The 23237-nt window shown below is 33.1% G+C and overlaps 1 protein-coding gene across 1 annotated transcript; it reads right to left on the bottom strand.

Moving 5' to 3' along the window:
- Positions 1–655: 655 nt before the first annotated feature.
- On the bottom strand, positions 656–20594 carry LOC127725381 (2'-5'-oligoadenylate synthase 1A-like). Its single transcript, XM_052232345.1, has 5 exons — positions 19965–20594; positions 9543–9769; positions 7034–7376; positions 6539–6717; positions 656–976 (listed from the first exon to the last, which is right to left on the bottom strand). The coding sequence occupies exons 2-5, from the start codon at positions 9717–9719 to the stop codon at positions 656–658; spliced, it is 1020 nt and encodes a 339-aa protein (XP_052088305.1). The 5' UTR covers positions 9720–9769; positions 19965–20594.
- Between the last annotated feature and the right edge of the window lie 2643 nt (positions 20595–23237).

The following is a 23237-nucleotide window of genomic DNA, read 5'->3' as shown; positions in this document are numbered from 1 at the left end:
CAAAATGCATTTGCAAATCACATTAAACTCGAAGAAAGTTTTTGCTTTGTAGATGCTAATTTGAAAATAACTTGTTCATTCTAAACTAAATAACTCTTTCAGTTTGCGCTGCGCGTTTTCCTGAAAATTCGGAAAATTTCATTCGTTTAGTATTATAAATTATATAACTTTGCCAATTGTTTGTTGTCATCTTTAAAACATATATAAATATATACGAAAAATGTGCCAAATCAAATCCATATTTCAGTTAAGCAATATGTTATATCTTTCAGATAAAATGTACTCCAGTTCAATCACGTATGCTCATTAATGAAACATTAAAAAGAAAACAATTATATAGTTGTTGAAAATTTGAAAAGCATAGTTGCTCTTTAACAACCGAACCTCATTAGACTCAGCAACATATAGAGAAAGTAGGCCAAAGCCCTATATGATGTATACACTTTTGTAGTTGAATGTATTTTTAAGTTAGGATATATTCAAGTACACATAAACACAAACCATTCCTTTCCTCGTTCATGTCATCACAGCATGCGACAGGGATTTGTTTGTGATGAGCACACGACGGTTGTCGCTATTGGAGAAGGAAAGCTTATCTTTCCGGCAATATCCACGTTAGGCCATAGGGTTTTAAATGATTTCGTGTTATCTTTGCTTAAGTGTTCTCTGTTATGACTGTGCTAATTTTTTTTATCAATTTCTTTGCAGTTGGAGTATCTAATTTCACCGAGTTTTGGCTTTTTGAAGATTTCTTTTGTTCGGTTGCTGATTCATTGACTTTACCCTTAATCTCATATGAATAATCGTCAAGGTCGTAATTTGTATTCCACTCAATCTTCATATTTTTACAATCTTTCAGTTGCGTAAATATTTCGTTAACAATTTTTTTTTCTGTTATCCCACCAGGTTCTGGTCGATTGAAATCTTCATACGTTTTAATAGCTAACAGTTCTATGGCATACGAAGGCAGTTTGTGCTAAAAGAATAATAGATAAGATAAGATAAGATATTTATTTCAGACCCAAAAGGTCCATATAATATATACATGACACAAAATATTCTGTCTTAACAAGATAAAATGTTAAAATATTTACAGTATTAGTTATAGTTAGAAATTTAGATATAACTCATTGTACCATACTCTTAACAATGTCGTGAATGTTGAAAAGTTACTTTTTTACTAATAGTTACTGGCTGGTTTTTCAAAATTTGAGCAGATTAATTACACGTGGTAAATATATACAGGTTAATTCTGCTACGTGTCTCTCTGAAATAACGTGGCTTTTCAATTGTATTTTTCTCAGAACAATTGAACACATCGAACTTGTTTTCTACATAAGTGCTGTATCCGTGACTGAACATATACTAGTCAACAAAAGGGACGATACACAAGTTTGAAATCGAATTTATCATAAAAATAATAAGAAATGGGAGAACCGCTTAAACGACATCTTGCCAAGTTCTTTTGTTTCACTTTCAGATATATTGATGAAGTTATGTCACTCAATAACCCACATTTCAATGAGTGCTTACATCTCATATACAACCGTAAGTAGAAGGTCTGCTTCATTTGTCAACTTCTCATTTTCAGCATTAACATACACTCTGCTCCATCGTACGGCGCTTACATATCTCAGTTAATACGTTACGCTCGTGTATGTTGTAGGTATTTTGTATAGACCCAGGGGGAGTGATATCAACAACTTAAAATTATTCAACACCCCTGTTCGACGCAATAGGAATCACGGACATCGAAAATATTCAACAGCTGCTGTTCACACCGTGTCTATAGATGGTTTGTTGTAATCTGTTTATAAACCTTTGGGAATTCACTACTAGCATATATAAAATAACTCTTTTCCGTACCATTATCAAAACTCAATTCATTATTTCAAGAATCTCAAAACACTTCTTTTATTGATACAAATTCTGCTAGGTACATATTGGTTGCAAGCTATATTTACATGTATGGACATCACTACATGTAACTATAGGCTATTCAAACCAGTGACAACTACACAAAAAAAACTGTACAGAAAACAATACCCGATTAATTTAAAGATAAAACTACGCCTGTCTTATACCTACACAAAACCTATTACTTCCAAGATGTTCAACCTCAAGAGGGTATTATATACCTTTACCCTCAGGGAGTTAAATCCAAACATCCCGATTGCTCTTCTGTATCATACCAATACAAATATAGTCCCGTTGGTCATGTTATAACTGGAGACCTTGTCATCGTAAACAATGAACAACGAAATATCGAATTCCCAAGTCCATCAACTGGAAGAAGAACTTAAGGTAACTGACTGAATCAGTGAACGACTATGCCAGACAATGGATAAAGTACGAACAAGAAAAACCAAAACTATACATTTTATCTGGATGGTTCAAAGCTGTTCGGTCATGCATTCAAAAACGGATTCAAAATCTGCAATGTAGAATTAGTATACGGGTTTTACCCTTCCAAGAAGCACGAGCATGGTATCTTCAAAATGCTGGATGATTTACAATGTATTAGTGTAGTTTTGTGAATTGATATTTCAGCAGGCCGTCGGTGTTCCAATTGGTAATAATTGTGCATCACTACCGGTCTATTTGTGTTTGTACTCATATGAAGCAGAATTATAACAGAACTTTATCAAAGACAAAAAAAAAGCATCTTGCAAATTTCTTTAATTTCTCTTTCAGATATATTGATGATGTTATGTCACTCAATAACCCACATTTCAGTGAATGCATATTTCCAAGTGAATTTGCGAAAGAATGTGAAAAAAATCTCGCTCTTTTATCTTACACCAATTTTGTATAGCCGACAATGTAAACATTAGACTATTTTAAGCTCGGTTTGTTTGTTGGTGTCAAACTCTTTTTCAGTGACTTTGTCTTTATCATAGCAGGCAGTTATTATGGGTGTAGCTAGCCGGAGAGAACCACCAATCTTCGATAGGAAACTTGCAATTAAGATTGGAGTTCTCCGGAGAGGTTAGTACTCACGACCTCAAACTTGACTAGGTTGTGATCATTTGATAAGTCCGGATTCATTGCCTTTACGGAAAGCTTATCATAAATAAATTTCAGATTGATATTCCTAAAATTTCTAGTCTTTAGTTTTCTATGTTGTGTTTTGTGTAATATTGTTTGTCTGTTGGTCTTTTTCTTTTTTGGTTTTTGGCCATTACGTTGTCGGTTTGTTTTCGATTTGTGAGTTTGAATATCCCTTTGGTATCTTTCGATTCTCTTCTAGGCATTTATTTCAAATTCTTAAACGGTTTTCGAGTTAAAGCATTTAGAATGTCGCTTTTGACATACCATCACGATGTTGTCGGTTTTTTTTTTAGGTAATGGTTTTTGTTATTTCCTGCTTTTTGTTTTCTCTATGGAAATTTTGCCAGTTACATTCCAAACTCTTTAACTTTCGCTAGCTATTTTGATTACATGTCCTGACACTTTACAATAACAAGCTTTTTCGGCTTTTAGGGAGGTACTTGCATTACACATAATTCGATCTGAAATGGTTGAAATAAAATAGATCGTGTGTGTTTAAAAATTGATATTGAAGGTCGTTTCTTTAAAAAAAAAAAGAAATTTACCAAGTTTACCAACGTACATTTTATAGCTAAAAATTCGGAAAATGACAATATCATTACCAAAAGAGAAAAGATTAAAATACATCAACTTGGATAAACATACTTTATATGCCGTTTCTTGAATCTTCCTACCTAAAAGTGGATAGTTCACCGGATTTGTAATAACATAAGCAACACGACGGGTACCCTTCCGGAGCACCTGAGATCACCCCCAGTTTTTGGTGGGGTTCGTGTTGCTTAGTCTTTAGCTTTCTATGTTGTGTCATCTGTACTATTATTTGTCTGTTTTTCTTTTTCTTTTTGGCCATGGCGTTGTCAGTTTGTTTTCGATCTATGAGTTTGACTGTCCCTCTGGTATCTTTCGTCCCTCTTTTATATCTATTTCGTAAAGTAAAGCCTTCAAACGACCCTTAATTTCAACACCGGTATTAGATTCTCTAAATAATATAAGACAATATATGAAGCATATCATTTGCGGTATGCTCTATTTCAATGTGAGAAAGACGTTTACGTTAGGCACTCAACTTTAAAATATTCAATGATAGAAAATCAGGACAAAATTGATTCTGTTTCATGCTGATTTATCACTTCGTCAGTTTAAAAATGAAAATGCATGCATGCGAGTTTAAAATAAATATCAATCCAATTTCTAAATACAGTAAATGCAAGCTTTGTGCTGTCTTTTTCAATGTGCTTATTGGCTTTCAAAATCAGTGCCTCAGTAAAAATGAACGACCCTGAGATTGCATTCATTGTCATGTTATTAATTTAAAAGGAAGGGCAACGTAGATACAAATATTTAGTTTTTATGATGGAATAAATCATACTTTTAAAAAGCACTCTGATTTAAACAAACAAATCTCTAAAACTAGCATCATGAATATGCTTGATTATATCATTGACAGCACATTTGGTACGTTTGGAGGACACGTTTTTAACAAACAATGACATTCCTATGGGAACCAAATGTGCTTTTTGTTTATGCCGACTTGTTCCTATATTCGTAGGCGGCAGATTTCATACTAGAGCTTCTCGGGAATAATGAAAGGAAGCAAGCATTACCCTTTAACTTCACGTTTCGCCATGTAGATAACGTGCCCTCTCAGGAAATAATTCAAAGTTTGGTGAATATGTTGAACGCATTTATCCCATCAAACTTGAATTGCAGAAAACCTCAGATACTTTAAGTGTGCCTCATATTCTAACTTTCATCTAGAAATTTGTAATGACGGTTGGATGAGGACAAACTTAACGACGACAGGAATGAATTCAGCTTCCCAATTGTGATCTTTCCATTTCTATGAAGCAACATTATAGCAGCGCCTTCATATGGACTATATACATGTATGTCCCAGATGACACGATATTCTAAAGCGTGCGCCTCCTATCATGGTTTCCATGACTTAGAGTTGCTGCTAACAAGGAAGCTATTGAATTAATGGTTACAAGAGGTCAAATTAAAGTTATCCCTTCGCACTACGTCGTAACTGACATGGAAGAAATTTGCTGTTATAAAGAATCCTAATTTTTTTGTAATAAGGAATGTATCTCTCTCTAGCATGGCTCTGATTCCTTGTCCGGATTTTGCTTAACTTTCGGTCTTTTGTATTTTTTTTATCGGCTCTTCAAAGTTTATATAAGGGTTTAACCTCTCAAATACTTTGGTCATGAACATTACTGAAGATACATTAATTGTCGAAATGCACAGCTGGTACTGTAAAAGGTACCGCTGATGTTATTCGAAAGTTTACGGATATCACAAGTTGGTTGACTGTTTTTGGTAGGGTTCGTGTTGCTCAGTCTTTACTTTTATGTATTCTTTTGTTGATTTGTTATTCTTTTCGTCGTGTTTCGTTTTTTTTTACAATGGCGTTGTAAGTTAAGTTCTGAGGATAAGATGAGATGTTGTAAAAGTTTATGGATGTTCAAACTTTCTAAAGATTTATTGACATTAATTCCGTTTGTTCTGAAATCAGCTAGTTAAAACGTCGATTAACATTCACATCAAAAGAACAAGAAAAAGCGTTTGCGCAAATAGACAAACAAACCTAATTGCAGGCCATTCCTTCATGAACATTTTTAACAATGAATTCTGTATACACTTATTGTCGAGTATATATGTAAGAGTCAAATCTATGTCATTTCCTAAAAACTGTGTCCAGATACGTCAAATTCTCAGAATTGTGTACTCTTTACAAGGTAGACTATTAATTTGACGTCATGGAACTCAAATATATATCATTTGGTTTCAAAGCCTCAAGGCTTTGACAGAGTGAACAATTTTGAGCTGAACATACCCATGGCAACAAACGGTGCTTACACGTAAGTTTATTCTACGTGTCTTGTGACACAATACATCACAATGCATGCCTTGATAAAAAGGACGCAGATTTAAGAAGTAACAGGACATACATTTGTGACGTCTATGACGCAATAACGGGAAGGACATGGAATTGATTTAAGGACACAGTTTTTTTTTTGGGCTAGATATGTATTTCTCTATTACATATATACATATATACTACTGGTATTTTGTTTAACCGTTTTCTTTTATATCAATCTTTATGGTCTAATGTCATCTTGGTGTTTTAAACAATACAAAAGGGCGTTTATTGCATATTAGTTGTACTATAAGGACATTATAAACTAAGGTTTCAACTCCCTTAGTCAAAGTTGACTTGAGATAAATTTGGCTATTTTTTTTATCTTCCTTTTTGGTCATATAGCTCCTTACGTTTTGAGGTCTAATATATCCTTGGTTTTCAGGTATTTGAGTTTTGACCGTTTCTGATCAAACAGTGCCTCGGTTGCACGAAATTACATAAATGTTATTTTCATTTACGTACCTTTGAACTAAGCAAAATATGATATATATCAAACACTGTTTGCTATGACAATATTCGAACAAACACAATTTGCATCAATCATTTTTATTAAACACCGACCTTGTTTGTTTTTGCCCAGTACTTTGTCAATCGAATAGCTCTTTTAATTTTTTCTGGTAGATCTTTTACAAAGGACACTTGAAGGGGTGATACACATTTAGCAAGATAATCTCTCTGTTCTGGATGCGCTTTCATTTGTTGATAAATATTGGTCAAATCCTCTTTAGAGAACTTTCCATCTGAATAGAAATGTCTGTTATAAGAAAATCAGTATGTGAAAGAAATGCAATCAAATGATTATTGCTTATAATGGTGATAAAACATTAATCATATATTGTAATAGTGTACTGTGTTTAAAACACCATAACTATATTTTTTAAGACTGTTGTTTTAAAAAGCAGGCATGTCCATCTCAATGAAAAACAATTCCAATGCATGTTACAATGTTGGTTCCTTAGCTTGTCTTGAGACTGATCCAGAAGCATTCACGATCGAAAAATTTCGTTTATTTTAGCCTTAAATGTATATTAGGGTGATAATTTTACTTAAACTTACGAGGACCACTTTTTGGTAAATTTGGTACAATAATTAAATCAACAGGCATACTGGTACCATTCGGTAACGTCATAGTAAAGGAAACTGTAAACGGTGTCCTCCTGATATTAGACACTTTAAACGGTTTATTTTTCTTTAGATGTCTCCGTTGTGCCTTTTTCTCTTTTGACAATGGACCATCAACTGAAGAAAATGATCCACAACATAGTGCGTTATGAAGCTCATGCTTTATTTGTTTCAATTTCTTCATAAGGTCCTCAATAGATTTTATATCGTTCACCACAAAAAGTATATCAAGATCAGATTTTCCTTTCACGGCAGTTCCTTTCCCAAAAGAACCACCCTACAATAAAAAGAAAATTGTGTCGTTTGTCGTTAGTTATGTTTTTTCTTAATACCGACCTGATGAGCCCATATAAAAATCAAACAATATTCGTATCATAAAACAAAAATCGAAAAGAACTAAATAGAACACTTTTTCCTAATGCATTATTCGTTTATTGTAACACGCGCATTGATAGGTTCCAAATGACAGAACTATTTAGAACGAATCTTAATCATCATAGACATAGTGTTCATAACGAATAAATTAAGGAAACGAAATAAGTTAAGAATTTATCAGATTCACGGACGCCATCACGAGTTGGTTGAGCGTTATGGAAAAACCGTTTCCCAGACTATTGCCTTAATCTAGAGACAATACACCATTTGAATTGTTTAGTTTTTAGCCACCATTTTTTCGTGTGTTCGACTTTTTTTCTCGATTTATTTGTCTCATACGTTCTTGAGGAATTTTACAGCTAAAACGTGTTGACCTAGTGAATAAGCAATCTTTTCAATTTCGGTTTAACATATACTTATTGTAAAATTTAAATGTTTTCAATTTATGGATTAACAATCAATAAAAAGATCAATATTTATTTATTCTAGTTTAAATTGGGCAATAATGATTTTAATAAATAAAAATATACCTAACTTATTGATTTCTTACTTTTAAATTTACTAATGGCGATAACTCGTTTAGATCGCTGACATACATATATATATATATATATATATAATAAGTACGTCTGAACCAGTGACAACTCTACGACAGTGATGGTGATACAAGGCTGAAAACACATTCTGTATACATAAAAAATTTCCATTAATTAAGCGAAATATTAATTACTTAAAAAATTTAATAACAAAACTACAGAACTCCAAAGTAAATAAAAAAAGGGGAAGTCCATAAAAGCTGACAAAACCAAACGCTCAACTATATCAGCCAACGAAATGACTGGAAAACATCTGTCATTTTCCTGACTTGGTTGATTATTGTTTGTTTTAAGCCCAGTGACAAATATTTCATGCAGGTTCAGGCCAGAACAATTTAGTAATATATACAATAGGCAAGTCCTTCAATAGAGTGTCGTTCTGAAAGATAGTCAGGAAATTTGAAGTGACAAAGGAAAATTAGGGTATATTACATAAGGAAAGAAATCTGGTGTTGCAACAGGCCATTTACGAACCCACCAAAACGTTGTTGCAAGGGTTCTTAAGGTGCCGAGATACCGAATATGAATGAATTCTTTATTCAGTATACATCAATAAGACCAAACATTTAATGAAAAAAAAAAGATGTTTGGCAAATTTATTGCGGAAAACAATACAAGTAGTTTGTTAAATATTTTTCTTATGTGTCCCTTTTCAATATTTTATTTCATTGCTGATCAATATTTGCCCTCTGATATCAACACAATTACCAAATAATGCATGCATAGTAAATAATGATTTAAGTATGATTAATGGCAATGTTTCATAAAAGAGCTTATATTCTGTTTCCATACAAGCTTAATGCCTGTTAGAGAAAATACATGCATTCCCATTCTAACGAAAGGGATTTTTCAATACAATATAACTTGTATGCAATAATTTTCAAATATTTTTTTACTAGATTTTATGAAACACGTTGTGTAAATATTTACATACAAAAAGCTTTCATTGTCGGTAAATAAGATTTTGCAAAACAAAAAGTTTTTAAAATCGTGCATTAAATCATAGTGAACACATTCACAACCAAACAAAAAAAAAAAGAGAGAAATTTATACTATAATCAAAAATATTGACACGGTATCAATTTGTGGTATTATTTTCTGCACAACAATGAAACACAGAATATCTCAAGTGATTTTTTATCCTTAATATGTGTAATTAAATTCGTAAGAATATGTAATAATTTTTAATTTTTTAGTTTTACATCACTGTCTACAAGGGCATTTTTCCAACTTGCAAAGTACAGGTCTCTTCCTAGATTTTTTTAATATTTTTACTTAGTACATTGTTGTATTGTCTTCTAATTCAAATATTGAGATATAAGTAGCTACAATAAAGGTCTCTTGAATATTTCCAGAATCCATTTGCTTATGTTTCTTTTCTTTTCTGAGGTAATGATTGGTTTAAAATCAAAATTCATAAGATACATAAAAAAATTCTTGCTTAGAATAAAAACTCTAAAAAATATAATTACCTTGATAGTTGATGCAATGCTATATGGGGTAACTTCGTGCATAAAGCTAACTATCATATTGGTGCATTCTCCACACTTGTCAAGATAGTTTGCATCCGGGTTAACGTCACGGTCTATGAATGACGTTAACTTTCCCCCTAAATCTTTGTCACCATAATCTAAAGAATATGTCCCCATTTTCAAAAATGGCACTGAATAGAGAATATTGGATTCCAGATAATACGTCTCTACAAAAGAAAGGTTGACTATGTATTACAAACATCGTAAAATGTATTACTTGATGATGAAACGGAAGAAGATGAAAAATATCTATACAAGAATCAATTTAATTTCCTTGGGTGTAAATGAGAGGCAAAAGATACCAAAGGGACATTCAAACTCATAAGTAGAAAATAAACTGACAACGTCATGGCTGAAACAAGAAACAGACAAACAGACAAACAACAGTACACACACACAATGAAAACTAAAGACAGAGCAAAACGAACCCGACCAAAAACTGGGAGTGATCTCAGTTACTCCGGAATGGTAAGCAGATCCGGCTCCACGTGAAGCACCTGTCGTGTTGCTGATGTTAGTACACACCCGGTAATAAGTCTAATTCGGTAGGTAACATTCGGGGAAAAGGGGAAGGGATTGTAGTTACGACAATTGGAACTTATCCGCTGTCATCTGTGAAACGGATATTCCATAATGGTCAACCAACTCGTGATGATTTCAACTTCACTACTTGATTAAAATTGATGTTAATAATTTAGAAAGAGGTTTCGTGGATCACTTGGAAACCCAGCAATACAACGTTGTTTGTAAGGACATTTATGTAGTTTAGGTATCTAGGGCTTTTAGGCTATTTCCGTAAGTCTTCGGTGAAGAGATTATAATTTAACACGAGACACAACCCACATTCAACAATATCTTTTACGATCTGAATAAGTTAGACGAAATGAGTTGATGTCAGATTAAAACAACGAACCGCCGAACTTGTCATTTTATAATAAGATATATACACGCGTTTGTCTTTGAATACGTATGACAATCATTGCCCGTGTTTTCCATTTAAATGTGACATTCTCCGTAAGGTTGTTACAATCAGGAGGGGATGAAAGGACTGATTCCCCAACAAAAGTAGCATAGGAAAATCCGTAAAGTCCCGAGGGTATTACTGGCTCGATCAAGTTCTTTTGTAATCATTATACTACTAGTATAATTTATACGTGGCAGTTTATCAGATTATGTTCATTGAACCTATGCCAACATTTTAAAATTTAGGTATAAAATTGTATGAAAAAAATGTTGGCAAAGGTTATACTAAAAATGTGCGTTCCATTTAGTTTTATTTTAGTTTGAAACTTTCTAAGGTTTTTTTTTCTAAGGTTAGGATTTGAGGACCGCATTGAACAGAAATTCATCTATTTTCAAAATAGATATAGTATGCACTAAATGAGTCAGGATAAATTCGCGGATAGTTTTTTCCTGAAACCCCTTTAAAAATGAAATCCTACAACAAATAATCAAACGAATTGAAGTCGATTTCACCGTCTTCTTTGTCAATTTACCTGACATGAGTATTCGTCAACAAATGATAAATTGTCTGCGTCATGCGTATTACGCATCAATTAAGGTGCCGTTGAAGAACACATATTTGTACTTTGACAATAAAGTGTACATCCTTAAAACTGTAAATAGTGATCCATGTGGTAAAATATAAATTATATTATATTTTAACCTGATACAGAATTTGAACTAAAAGCGCGGAAATCACTATGTGATCCATGTATACTCATCGAACCTTTAAACAAACTTTTTAGTAAAGATTATCTTACTAATGTTGTTATTGGATCTTGAATATAGTTAACATTGGCACAAATATCGATTTTGTCATCAGCAAATTAAAACATAACTAAATTTGTATTCTTTTCAAACGGTTTTTGGGATTTATAAATACACATCCACGTTCATTTTCTATATAGAGATTACTTTGTCTATATATAACATTATACATATTTATTAAAAGGTTAACTCATAACTATCTTACTGCCTGTCGTTACTTTTATTATGGCATTGCACAAATCTTGTCTTCTTTGACTGTACATGACGTTAAAACACTAAATCCCTGAGATGTGTTTTAGTTGATTTTAGTCTCTGATGCATGATTTTTTATTATAAATTGTTTTTGGCTTTTGACTAGCTTTCAGTAATTGCGAGTACTCTCAAATCGTACTTTCGTGTTAACTTTACCTGTTGATACAATTTGTAATGCATTTTTGTTATTTAATATTTACCTAATTAGTGTTATATCTCGTCTCACAATTTTTAATATATACGACATTTGAAGTGTTTGGTATGACAATATATTTTCACTTCTGTTCTCGTACTATGAACAACAAAATTATTTATTTTGTAAACAAATATTTCCGTACTCCATGTATACCTTACAAAATTTTTTTTTTTTTATCTGTGTACGTTATTTTATTTGGCAGCATTTTGTCCCAGGTTATGGTTGTCTTTCTAATATTGTTTTACATCTCCCCTCCCCTTTTTCATTAATTTTGTATTTACATTGTGTCATAGATCAATTTTATTCGTTCAGTATATGTTTACTTGTTTTTGTTAATAAGTCTTTTGATTGAGTTAAGCCATTTCAATTGAAACTTTATAGTGTGTCTTTCTATGTTGTGATGTTACACTATTGTTTCAGGTTAGGGTAAGGTTAGCGCCTGTTAATACGTTTAAACCCGCTGCATTTGTTTGCACCTGTCCAAAGTCAGGAACCTGTTGTTTAGTGGTTGTCGTTTATAGATGTGGTTCATAAGTGTTTCTCGTTTTTTATATAAATTAGACCGATGGTTTCCTGTTTGAATGGTTTTACACTAGTCATTTTTAGTGACCTTTATAGCTTGATGTTCGAAGTGAGCCAAGGCTCCGTGTTCAAGGCCGTACTTTGACCTTTACAAATTGTGACTTGGATGGAGAGTTATCTCATTGGCACTCATACCACATCTTCTTATATCTATTCACATATAAAGACCAACTTTCAAAATACCAACAAAATACAAGGTAGAACGTTCCAATAGTGCAGATACCTATTGTGACCTTATCCACCTTCTATCAGCACACTGATCGAAATCGAAAGGAAATGGGTTGATATCTAACAAAAACAGTTTAACTTTGTTCATATATTGTTTGCCTGTTCTAATTAGGACTCCTCGTCAGAGATTTTCGTTTGTCATATCTACTACTGAGCTGATGATACCACCGAGGACCAAGTCAACCAGCATTGGTATCGACCCAGTGCTGTAAAATTAAAATAACACTATGTAAAAGAGGGACAAAAGATACCAGAGGGACAGTCAAAAAAATAGATCGAAAACAAACTGACAACGCCATGGCCAAAAATAAAAAGAAAAACAGACAAATAATAGTACAGATGACACAACATAGAAAACTAAAGAGTAAGCAACACGAACCCCACCAAAAACTGGGGAGGATCTCAGGTGCTGCGGAAGGTTAAGCAGATCCTGCTCCACAAGTGACATCCGTCGTGTTGCTTATGTTATTACAAATCCGGTAAATAGTCTAATTCGTTAGGTCACATTCGTGAAAAGGGAAGGGTACTGTAGTTACGACATAAGGAACATATCCGATATCATATGTGAAACGGTTATTCCATAACGGTCAACCAACTCGTGATGGCGTTCGTAAAATTAACGAAGGGATGATTTTAACTTCACCATTTGGAACTCTTCGTTTAATAGCTACCTTGTGAGCACCAATCCTCTATGAAGGAAATCATTATAGGAAATACAAGCCCGGGAATATCGTATCAATTGGGAGATATATACTCCGTATGCAGGCGCTGCTGGAATGTTGCTACATAGAAATGGAAAGTTCACAATTGGGAAGCTGAAATCATCTCTTTTGTCGTAAAGTTTTGTTTTCAACCGACCCTCATTGTCAATTTCAAGAGGTAAGTCAAGATATGAGGCAGACTTAACTGTATCTGTAGTATTTTTTATCTCTAGTTCGATGGGATAGATTCGTTCAATATAATTTTGTATTATTTGGTAAGATAACATCATCTATATAGCGGAACGTAAAGTTAAAGGATATTGCTAGTTTCTATTCTTCCTTCCTAAGAAGTTCCTGTATGAAGTCAGCCTCATAATAATAAAGAAACAAGTCGGCAAGAAGAAGGGCAAAGTTGGTTCCCATTGGAATTCCGACAGTTTGTTGAAAAACACGTCCTCCAAACGTAACAAATATGTTGTCAATCAAGAAATCAAGCATCTTGATAATGTCAGTTTTTAAGAGAATTTTTTGTTTGAATCAGAGTGATTCTTTACAAAGTAGGATTTATCCCTCCTCTTTTTAATGAAACAAAGTAATACCAACTCTTTCAATTTGTCTTTTAGTTTGGAATGGGGAATACTTGTGTTAAGTGTAGAAAAGTCAAATGTTTTAATACTATTTCAAGACTAGAGAGTCTTAGATTGTATGTACTCTAAAAGATCTTTGGAATTTTTTAGTATCCACATTTGATTCATGCCACCTCTAGAAAAGGCAGTTTCACAATAACTTTGGAGCCCGGCTTTGATTGCTGATAAAATAGATGTTAATAATTTAGAAAGAGGTTTCGTGGAGCACTTGGAAGACCCAGCAATATACCGTTGTTTGTAAGGACACTCATGTAGTTTAGGTATCCAATACAGTAATGGAAGATCCAGTTCTTCATCTTTCCAAAGGAACATAGAACAGACCTATGATTATCTAGGATTTCCTCTTTGGTAAGTGTCGTGAGGGTATATGTTGAGTTTCCAAATGAATTGTCAATACCTAATTCATTTATCAAGCAGTTTATGTAATGATATTTACACACAAACACGATGTTGTTTGGGGCTTTATCTGCGAGGATAACAACATATTTGTTATGGAGGTAGGACAAGTGTTTTGCAACATTTGGGTATTTAAAAATTGACGTAGCGTGGGTATTGATAGACCCATTTAGTTTCTTAATTAGGATTTGTATCAACGATCTCACAGCCATAATCCATTCGGAAAGAGTATCTACGTCTTCTTTCTCGCGTTTAGCCCATTGCCTGTCATAATCCTCGACTTAATCCATCAGTATTTTGAAGTTGTTTTTCCAATTGATGGATTTAGGCTCACGATATTTCGGACCTTTGGATAACAAATTTCGAAGGGAAGTGCTATTGACAATGTTGAGGTCTCCGGTAATAACGTGGCCAGCCGGAGTATATGTGAATTGGGAACTAGCACAGGTGCAATCAGGAGGTTTAGACTTGAAGTCGTCAATGTTGAGATCCTGCAAAACGTGTTTGTAATTGAAAATTTTAGTTGCAACTGGTTTGGTATAGGTATAACAAATTATTGGTACAGACTGATCTTTAAAATAAGGAGGTATTTTCGACTGAACTAATTTATGATGAAGGATATTGCCTAAGTTGACGCCATCGAGACCTTTGTTGGCAAAGGAAAGTTTAAGAAAATATATTTTCAATTTTTCATCTTTTCCAATGCGAACTGGTTTGAAAAGTCTGAGACTTGCAATATCCGAAATGATAGCTGTAAGTTTGTATTGGTTTGAATGAGGGTTTGTAACAGTGGTTTCCAAACATAAATTGAACATAGAATGAAGTTTTGAAAGGGGTAATGAATAAAGTTTCGTGCAAATGTGATGAATACCTAACGGCTTTTGTATAAATGGCAGCAAGTCATTAATAGAGACATCATGCAAAGTAGGTGATGTATAATAACGATGGCCATGACTGCGTCTACGACGAGGAGTAGAGTTGAAAATATTTATCACATTCACCGAGCTACAGGAAGGACTAGATAGAATACCTATACCATCAATTGTGTCATTGCAACCATATGGTGTCGCAGTTTCCAATTGTCGTATCCAGTAGTCCTCTTTTTGTCTACGGAGAGGCGTTGCAAGTTGAGGATTGTTAGTCTTGTGGTATATTTTTTCGATAATACGAACTGTCATAGAAACGATGGAATGATTAGGCTGATTAAAATGCTGGTACAGAATGTCGTTACATTGAGGTCGATATCTGATCTATGGCCGCACATACGTTTGTTTAACTTTTCTGTAGTTTAAAAACTATCAATACATTTTAATTGTCCAAAATTCAATTTAATAAAAATCTTATTTTTCAATTATTTGCTGCAATACTTTTTTTAAAATTCACGTTGCACATTGGTTTTCCTTTTCCAATAGATTCTTAAAGAACATAATATCCCTTAAAAGTATAGAATTATTGATCATTGCTTACCTCAGACTTAAGCTTCAATTTAGATTAAACTCTCGTCAAGCATCGTATACGTTATTTACACGTTTTATTTTCATATTGCAAAACCGAAACTGAAAATAACTTCTTAAAAAGCATAGGTCAATCATTCGAGATTAGATAATTCATATGCTGTCTCGTGAGTAAACACTTGAGATCAATTTTTCAGATAACATGAAAATAAAAATATCCACACAAAATTAATTTTAACAGCGCACAATGATTAAGTGTTAGATTGTATTTCATATATGTTCAATTATATAAAAAATATAATTTTTTTTAAAGCGAACATTTGATACTAGTACATGATAAGGCTATATAATCTATTTCCGTAGCTGGGCGAAAAATGTGCACATTTGTGTCTCAGTCACATATTTCGCAATATGTGTTTTATATTTTGAACATCGGTAAACTAATGTTGTCAAAATTACGCATTATGTTATATATCATTACTATTTTCATTTTGTTAATTTACTGTTTTTAAAATGTTGAATTATTCAAAACACTTAGGTTTTTCAACCCCAGGCATATATTACCTTATTCGTATTTAGCCCTACTGTTCAGTTTGTAATGCCTTCCAACAATTGTATTCTAGCGCCACTAAAGAGAATTATGCATTAAAACTCAGATCTTGTCAATAGATAGCAACGAAACAAACAAATAGCAGAAAAGGCAATGTTTAAGATTAAAATTGATAATATTGATGACATCATAACTTTCTTGTAATATGTCACACTCGTAGCATAAATATACAATTTGCAATTAATGAATGGGTATCATGTTTAATATCTATGAGAATAATGATATATATTTTAATTCCATTCAATAGTATTGGAATTGAGAAACTCATGAAAACATTATAATATTTTTTTCGTATGTCCACTTCGTAACATTTATACTACAATGTATTCAAAATATGTAAATCTCATTACGTTACTGGTTTATTTAGCAGTTGAAATTCTCTGATATAAAACTGTAAACCATTTTCAAGTACGACTTATTGCATACTTTTTTCACTCATACAAATATAAATTTTTCTTATTGCTGATCATTGCACATGTACAGCCTAACTTCCTATCCAAAACATTTCCAATATGTAACGTAAATTGTTTTTAGTGGTGAATGAATCTATAAGTGGGAGATATTTTGAAAACCATTTTTAATACAAGTTAACCTTAACAAACGATATATATCATATCTTAACTTTCAAACTTAAATTAAGAAACGCATATTTATGGATACACAAATATTTGGAATAGATGTGTTTTGTAATTTATGAAATATCTGTGCATTAAACATTTGGTGGATCAGTTATATTAAATGTTTAACATTGTGTAATCTACGACATGTGCAAAATGTTTCTATTTACAATGTAATAAATTATAATTATTTAAAATGTTATACAGCAGACAAAAAAACCAAACATCAATCGGTTGTCATTTTGTGTTCAGAAGTTTTGCATATTGAGTATGTAGAGCAAGGCAAGATGGAAGCAAAAAGTATGAAAATACACCACGTGCACAATGACTAGTACTGTTTTTCACATCAGGAATAGCTTACAATTGATTTTTGTTTCCTGAAGTTAACTGATATGCCCTGTGTGTGATGATACATGCTTAAGCAAAATAGACAGAACTTTATGATAACAAGTGGCATAAATCAGACCTATGTACAAAAATGTATAGGTATGTTTTTATAACTTTGTTACCGGGAGCTAGTATAGAAAAGATGAAGCAATAACGAAGTTGGATGCTTTAACGATATTCTACATCTGCCTAAAGGAAGAGAAAATACGACTTGAATAGTCATTTGGTATTTTTGATGCAGATTTCAATTTTTAACAAATTTTGCCAAAAATGCACCTTTGAAAATTAAGTTAGAATGCCTATATTCTAGTGTTAAAACTTAATGAACTGATAGACGATTTAGAAAAAAGAGGCAAAAGATACCGAAGGAGCATTTAATCAAATAAGTCGAAAAAAACTAACAACACTATGGCAAAAAAGACAAGCAACAGTATACAAAACACAACATACAAAAGTAAATACTGTGAAACACGAACTCCACCAAAAACCAGGGGTGATTTCAGGTGCTCTGGAAGGGTAAGCAGATCCTGCGCCACAAATATTACCCGTGATCAATCTAATTCGGTAGGTTACATTTGGGGAAAAGGAGAACAGGATTGTGGTAACAACAATTGGAACATATCCAACGTCATATGTGAAACAGATAATCCATATAAACGGTCAACCAACTTCATGAGGGCGTCCGTAAAATTTTCAAAGGGATGATTTCAACTTCTTCACTTGGAAATTTTGGTTTAATAACTTCCTTGTGAGCAGCAGCCCTCTATCAAGGAAATCATGATAGGAAACGCAATCCCTGGAATATCAATTCAACTTTGGAGACATATACTCCATATGCAGGCGCTGCTGGAATGTTGCTACCTAGCAATGGAAAGTTCACAATTGGGAAGCTGAAATCTCTCTTTTGTCTTAAAATTTTGTTTTCAACCGACCTCATTGTCAATTTCTAAATGTAAGTCAAGATATGAGGCAGACTTAACTCTAACAGTAGTATCCTTTATCTCAAGTTCAATGGGATAGATACGTTCAACATAATTACCAAATTTTGAATTATTTAGTGAGAGAACATCATCTCATCTATATAGCGAAAAGTGAAGTGAAGGATACTGCTAACCTTCTTTCCTTTCTTCCTGACAAGTTACTATATGTAGTCAGCCTCATATGAATAAAGAAATAAGTCGGTAAGAGGAGGTGCACAGTTGGTTCCCATGGGAATACCGATTGTTTGTTGAAAAACACGTCCTTTAAACGTAACAAATTTGTTGTCAAGAAATCAAGGATCTTGATAGTGTCAGTTTCAGAAATTTTTTGAATAAGTATAATTTATCCCTACCTAAAGACAAGATACTTGTATCTACGTTGGCCATTATTTTTTATGACACAAAGCAGGACCAACATTTTGAGTCAATTTGTCTTTTAGTTTAGAATGGGGAATACTTGTGTAAAGTGTAGAAAAGTCAAATGTTATAATACTATTGCAGGATAAAGGAGTCTTAGATTGTATGTACCCTTAAGGAATTTTGGAATTTTTTAGTATCCACATCTGATTCATGCCGCATCTAGAGTAGGTAGTTTCATTTTCTTTGAAGCCCGGCTTCGATTGCTGACAAAATTGATGTTAATAATTTAGAAAGAGGTTTCGTGGAGCGCTTGGAATACCATCAATATAACGTTGTTTGTAAGGACACTTATATAATTTAGGTATCCAATACAGTGAAGGAAGATCCAGTTCTTCATCTTTAGTGAGTTTCCAAGTGAAATGTCAATAACTTATTCATGTATTAAGCAGTTTATGTAATGTGATTTACACACTAAAACGATGTTGTTTGGGGCTTTATCTGCGGGGACACCAACATATTTGTCATGGAGGTAGGACAGGTGCTTGCATCTTTGGGTCTTTATAGATTGATGTAGCCTGTGTATTCATAGACCCATTCAGCTTTTAATTATGATTTGTATCAACGACCTCGTACCCTTAATATATTTGGAAAGAGTATCTACGTCTTGTTTCTCGCGTTTAACCCATTGCCTGGCATAATCCTCGACTGCATCCATCAGTATTTTGAAGTTGTGTTTCCAATCGATAGATTTAGTCTCACGATATTTCGGGCCTTTGGATAACACATTTCGCTGTAAACTGTTATTGGCAATTATTAGATCACCAGTAATAACGTGGCCAGTCTGATTATATAAGCACATCTGGAATCAGGAGGTTTACACTTGAAGTCGTCAATATTGAGATCCTTACTCAACTTAATCGTCATACTTTTTCTTAAATTATGATCTATTTACAGCTTACATTGTATATTTAGTTTATTTACCTCAAAAGAACAACGAAACCCGTCTGACTATGGAAGTGGTAAAGAATCATAGTATTTGTACAGTTACATGATTTATAACCTGCGAATTTACAAACAAATGTTCACTGGTATAGGAGCCGCGGACAAAATTGTTTTTGCCCCACAACTTTTTATAAAAAAAAATAAAAATAAAAACACAAAGGAAAGAGATAGGATACTAACTTCTAACATGTTTTATTTTGCTTGTCACTTTCAGAAGTCCCCTCTTTTTCAATCTATTCCTACACCAACAAAGCGATGCAAAAGTTTCGGGCGGATGGTAACATCGAGGACTGATTATCAACCAGCAGTTTCATGCAGTGGCTAGTAGCAAAAGCAACAAACGATATAATTTTTGAGCGCACAAGGGTTTCTGGAATAACCATCTCCATATACTATGGTAACCCAATGTTTGGAAAGCTAAAAATATAAAACATAGTAAACAATTCTTAATAACGCATGTAATTTTACATGAACATGTGGGCCTTTAACGTGGGGTTTTGATAAAATGAAAAGTTGAAGGAAGTGAAATAAAAAAAAATTATTCTTTTTTATAAGCATACTTTCAACCATAAGAACTGGTACAATTGAAATCAAACATGACGTTTTACATTTCTAATCTTTGTAGAGCAAATGCTGCATCACTTTCTATCCTTGAAATGTCCGGTTCACTGAGGATAACTCTTTCTGATTCGTTACAATTGATCCAATGTTCCACTGTTTCTGGACTTAGCAGATTGTTGTAAGGATTAACTGGATCCATTATATACGGACCATCACTGAAAGTAGAAGTATTATACATGACACGATGAAGCCAAGGCAATAAATATATCACGTTCTACACTTGTGTTTGCTGTGTTTGTATTTAGTGAGTTTGATATCAGAACTTTTCGACTCAGTATAGAATGATCTCGTCATATTGCACCGGAAAGTTTTTCTTGAAATTATTTGACTAGTTGAATCGGTCCTAGAAAATACCAAATGTTAAACAACATTTTAAATTGATGATCCAAACTGCCAACACGATTTTATTTGCACAGAGATAACGTTCTAAAACCTGGCAAATTATATAAGCCTGAAAGTACATCCTCGACTGATATTGTTGATATAATTTCAATGTAACTTTTAAATCTCTCATGAGCATGCTATTTATACGTTGCTTCAGAAGAAATAAAAAAATCGGGAAAACGTTTAGGTCCTTTTTGTTAATATAACTCTTCGAACTGTTCTTATAAATCCTTGGCTTTCAAATATTTAGCTATGAGCGTTCTTGATGGTGGCAAATCCAAAAAAGCGCTTCGGACGTATGAAATTTATAAAGTGTTGTTTTCATCTTTTACAAGAAAAGAATGAATGAAATAAGTCTATACACCAAAAAGTATTTATTTCAAATAATTTTTTTCGTTCGAGTTTTTTCATATTTTCTTATATTGGGTCCTTTAATAACTGACTATACGGTGTGGGTTTTGCTTATTGTTGAAGCCACACGGCAACCTATATCAAACGCCGTATCTTATATTTATTATTTGTTTAGTTAAAAAGTAAGCCAATCACCTGGTATAGCCTTCTATCGGCTGTACCAGGTGATTAGCTTACTATTTTAGCAACCTTTAGTTTAACCGAATACTAGCAGTTCATGTAAGAAAAAGTATTTCCGTCACAAGTTAATATAATAATAAATGTATTAATGGCGTTTATTCTTATTTCTCATCTATGTTCTTATCGACATCAAGTAAAGATTTAGCGAACAAGTTGTACGAGTTGTTCTGAATTTGTAGTAAGGTGTGAGCTTTTAGTACGTGTTGAAGACACCGTTTTGATATAAGGATAATCCTGGATAAAGAACAGCATTAAAGTGCTAGAACCATTTGACCTGTAATCTTTTATTGTTTTTATGTTCTTCTGTGAAGGGAAAATTACGTACATTATTTTAAAATTTAGTTTTGATTATGATTTTTTTCTTACTGAATATATAAGTATATAACTTGGTTTTAAACGTCTAAATTAAGAAATTTGAATAACATAAAATAACAACAAAAATTGTTGTTTCCCCAAAACGCTTTCAAATTGAATTTTAATTTGTTTTTCAAACTGAAAAATTGAAAAATTGATGTGAAAGCAAAAAATAAATAGTGATCTGCCATCAACAGCAATAAGCGTCTAAAGCACTATGATAACATTAAATAAAACCACCATCGAAGATCATTACATAGAAACAGATCATTGAATAAAAGAATGTGCGGTAAATGTCAATAAGACAGCTAGCAACAGCAAAAAATTAAAATAATGGCAAGACAATCCATGACGTGGTTTCTGACACGGACAAGACGCATGGATATGATTGAATGATTGATTGGTGATTGCTTTTCGTCGCATCAGCACAGAAAGGCTATATCGCGGCAATACGCATGGATATGCGTGGCGGGATTAAATTATACATTTCCTTTTTTTCTGATCAAACCCTCTCAATTTAATTTGGATTTTAGGACAAAAAAGGATACATGGAAGAGCAAACAATAATAATCAGTAAAGGAATAAAAAACTTTTGACACAGAGATATGTCTCGCGTTTTGTAATTTTGATAGTATAGTGCAAATTCAAAGTCAAAGGACCATGACTGAAGGTGCAGGGCCAATGCGACCTTTAATAGGAATAGAGAAGAGGGGTCGGTCACCAAAATGCTAGTTAGAACTGGACAATCTACAGTCCAGAAGAACAAGTCAACGGCTGGTATTTATGTACAAAGTGGTTGAGGGTTTGGTCCCAGCTATTAATCCTAACGATTTTCTGGTTAAAAGAAAACATAAGTGAAAACTCATACCGAAAACAATTTGATAACTTTGAAAGTGCCAATATAGTGTCAAATTCACTGAAGACCAATACAAAAGGCACTAGATAATTTCCATATGATACGGATCCATATAAGAACTATTTCTTTGTCGAGAGCATAATACATTGGAACCAACTGGAAGACAGTATTGAATGCGCAAATACAGTTGAGAGCGTCACCAACACCTTCAATAGGTGTATCTCTCTCCCATTGGATAAAAGCCAGAATTGGTAACTTTAACGTTTACATACAGATACAGAGAAATTTGATTTGATTTGATTTGATTTGAAATAACCTCCATTGAAATGAAAAAATTCCAATAATTATAAAACTGCATACCAAATACCATTGACTTAGCATAAGGGGTTTCTTAAAACTAACCTTAACACAAACTTTAACTTTTAAACTATGTAAAAGTTTCAAAGTCAATGAACCATGATGAGGGTTGGTGCCATAGTATCTCCATGAGACTTGCAAATGCCAATTACTTAACACAATTGATTCATCTTAAACTGATCTTATTACAAACGTTAACATGTAAACTAAGCAAAAGTTTCAAAGTCAATAGACCATGAATTAGGGGGCGGGGCCAAATAATCTCAATGGAAATGAGATGTGCTAATGCT

Source organism: Mytilus californianus, unplaced genomic scaffold (assembly GCF_021869535.1).
Source record: "Mytilus californianus isolate M0D057914Y unplaced genomic scaffold, xbMytCali1.0.p SCAF_1, whole genome shotgun sequence".
Classification (NCBI taxonomy): Eukaryota; Metazoa; Mollusca; class Bivalvia; order Mytilida; family Mytilidae; genus Mytilus; species Mytilus californianus.
Note: the sequence above shows the minus strand (reverse complement) of the source record. Positions and strands in the feature narration are given on the sequence as shown.